This window comes from Chrysochloris asiatica, unplaced genomic scaffold (assembly GCF_000296735.1).
Source record: "Chrysochloris asiatica unplaced genomic scaffold, ChrAsi1.0 scaffold00155, whole genome shotgun sequence".
NCBI lineage: Eukaryota > Metazoa > Chordata > Mammalia > Afrosoricida > Chrysochloridae > Chrysochloris > Chrysochloris asiatica.
Genome location: NW_006408673.1, coordinates 977,631 through 979,440, shown reverse-complemented (window position 1 = coordinate 979,440; position 1,810 = coordinate 977,631). Strand labels below are relative to the sequence as shown.

General features: G+C 32.7%; 1 protein-coding gene across 1 annotated transcript in view; it reads right to left on the bottom strand.

The window, feature by feature from the left end:
- Nucleotides 1–1,810, bottom strand: part of ARHGAP10 (Rho GTPase activating protein 10) — a 483,306-nt gene that overhangs the window by 366,594 nt on the left and 114,902 nt on the right. Inside the window, exons 2-3 of the mRNA XM_006870868.1 lie at nt 305–400; nt 170–231 (exon numbers count right to left, since the gene is read on the bottom strand). Coding sequence (XP_006870930.1) covers nt 170–231; nt 305–400 — 158 coding nt within the window. The remainder of the gene's footprint in view (nt 1–169; nt 232–304; nt 401–1,810) is intronic.

Below are 1,810 nucleotides of genomic sequence, written 5' to 3'. Positions count from 1 at the left end.
TTAGGGAACTAGAAATAGGGGCTCCTGACACCCAGCCTAGGGTTCTTTCCACTATACCAAACTGCTTCATACATGGATACATACATCAAAAATTCTACCAGAACTGGCTTCTCAACCCACATTTCCCCCATGTAAAGTTGGACCAATGAATTCACATCCCTCCACTCACCATAATCTCTCTCTGTTCTTCCAGATTCTTCAAAAAATTTGAAAATTCACGTAAGGAAGCATCTGTAAGGAGAAAGAAATTATGACTTGGTAGTCAAAGCAAAGTGAAGCAGAGCAACCTTGCATTCGTACCTACCTATACAGCGCTCATCATCAGTCTCTGCATCACCAATAAATTCAAATTTAAAGTCTCTGAGCGAATGTGCAAACTTCCGCTGGGCTGCTGAAAGACCTAGAAAGAAAGGCTGAATTAATATTTTGGTTCTTGTTTTTAAACCAAGACTTACATAAGAAAGCTTTTTTAAAAAAAAATAAGAAATTTATTCTTCCTAAGAGTTTCGTCTTCGATCAAATATTCTAATAGCATCAAGGAAACGGTCATTCTCTTTGCCATAACAATTTATAGAATCAGTTCTTGATGAAACTGATCCTCGCATCCCCAAGATGACTGGGAGTGAATGTGCTTTAACTCTATAGGCAGTTGGTAAAGTCTGAAAGAGAACTGATTTGGAAGTTTCATAGAAAAAGAATTAACATCGAATGGCTTTAAATTTATTACAGTTTTTTGGTATCCTGATGGCTCAGAATAGTTTTATTTATTAAAAGACAATTAATAACTCATTAAATCAGTGTAGCTTGATATCAATAAGTCTGAAAAATTTTTAATATTGATCTCGTTTCAACAATTTTGTGGCCCTATGCCACGAAAATGACAAATATTTCAAAGGATTACATAAAGCAAGGATTACAGGCAAAAAAGGAGGCAAATTTGCAATACCACAGGATTAAGAAAGAAGGGTGAACAGAGGAAGAAGAATTAACCCAGAAATGTTTTGTTATTTATTTATTTATTTTTAATATAACTTGATGGGAAAGAAGAAGGAAACCAAAGTCACCTAAACAAATTACCAGAAAGTGAAAAAGAAGACTAAAAGATTAGCAGGCAGGAACCAATCGGATGTTAAGGGAAGCCCAAAGTCTATTCTCTTATGGCTGGCATATTGCAAGTTTCCGATATAAAAGTGTGGTCATGAAGAACTGCTTAGGTTTGCGCATTACAGTCACTCAATACAGTATTAAATGAAAAAAAAAAAGCCAATTCCTTCAGAGCATCTTTTAATCCACACCAGTTTTAATCTCTCTTTTTAATATGTATTTTTCATAGTTGTTTTAATGGAATATGCTATATTGTATTTAAATGTTTTCATAACTTTTTTAAAAAGCTATTTTATTATTTAAATTATACTTAATTCAAATGATGCCACTTCACCCAGTTTTCCTGCATACCAGCACCAGTCTCAATGAATAAATTTTAGGAGTAATCTCCAAACATGGTAGACTAAAATTACTGATATAAGTTAATACACTAATTTATATTTTTCCTTTATCAAATAAAATGAGAAATAGATAAAATGCGGTATAAACAGAATAGAATCTGAACAAATTGGTAAGAAATGCAAAGCATTCTTTTGGAACCATGACCTGCTAAGCTTTTTCAGATTTATATATTTAAAAAAAGTATTTTGTACTTTACTATCTTTGGGAGCCAAGTATTTGGATTCAGGATTTATAGTCAGATAAAAATGGATCACACTTTTCTCATAAAGGAGATACAAATCTTAATAATCTAATAAGTGGAGTT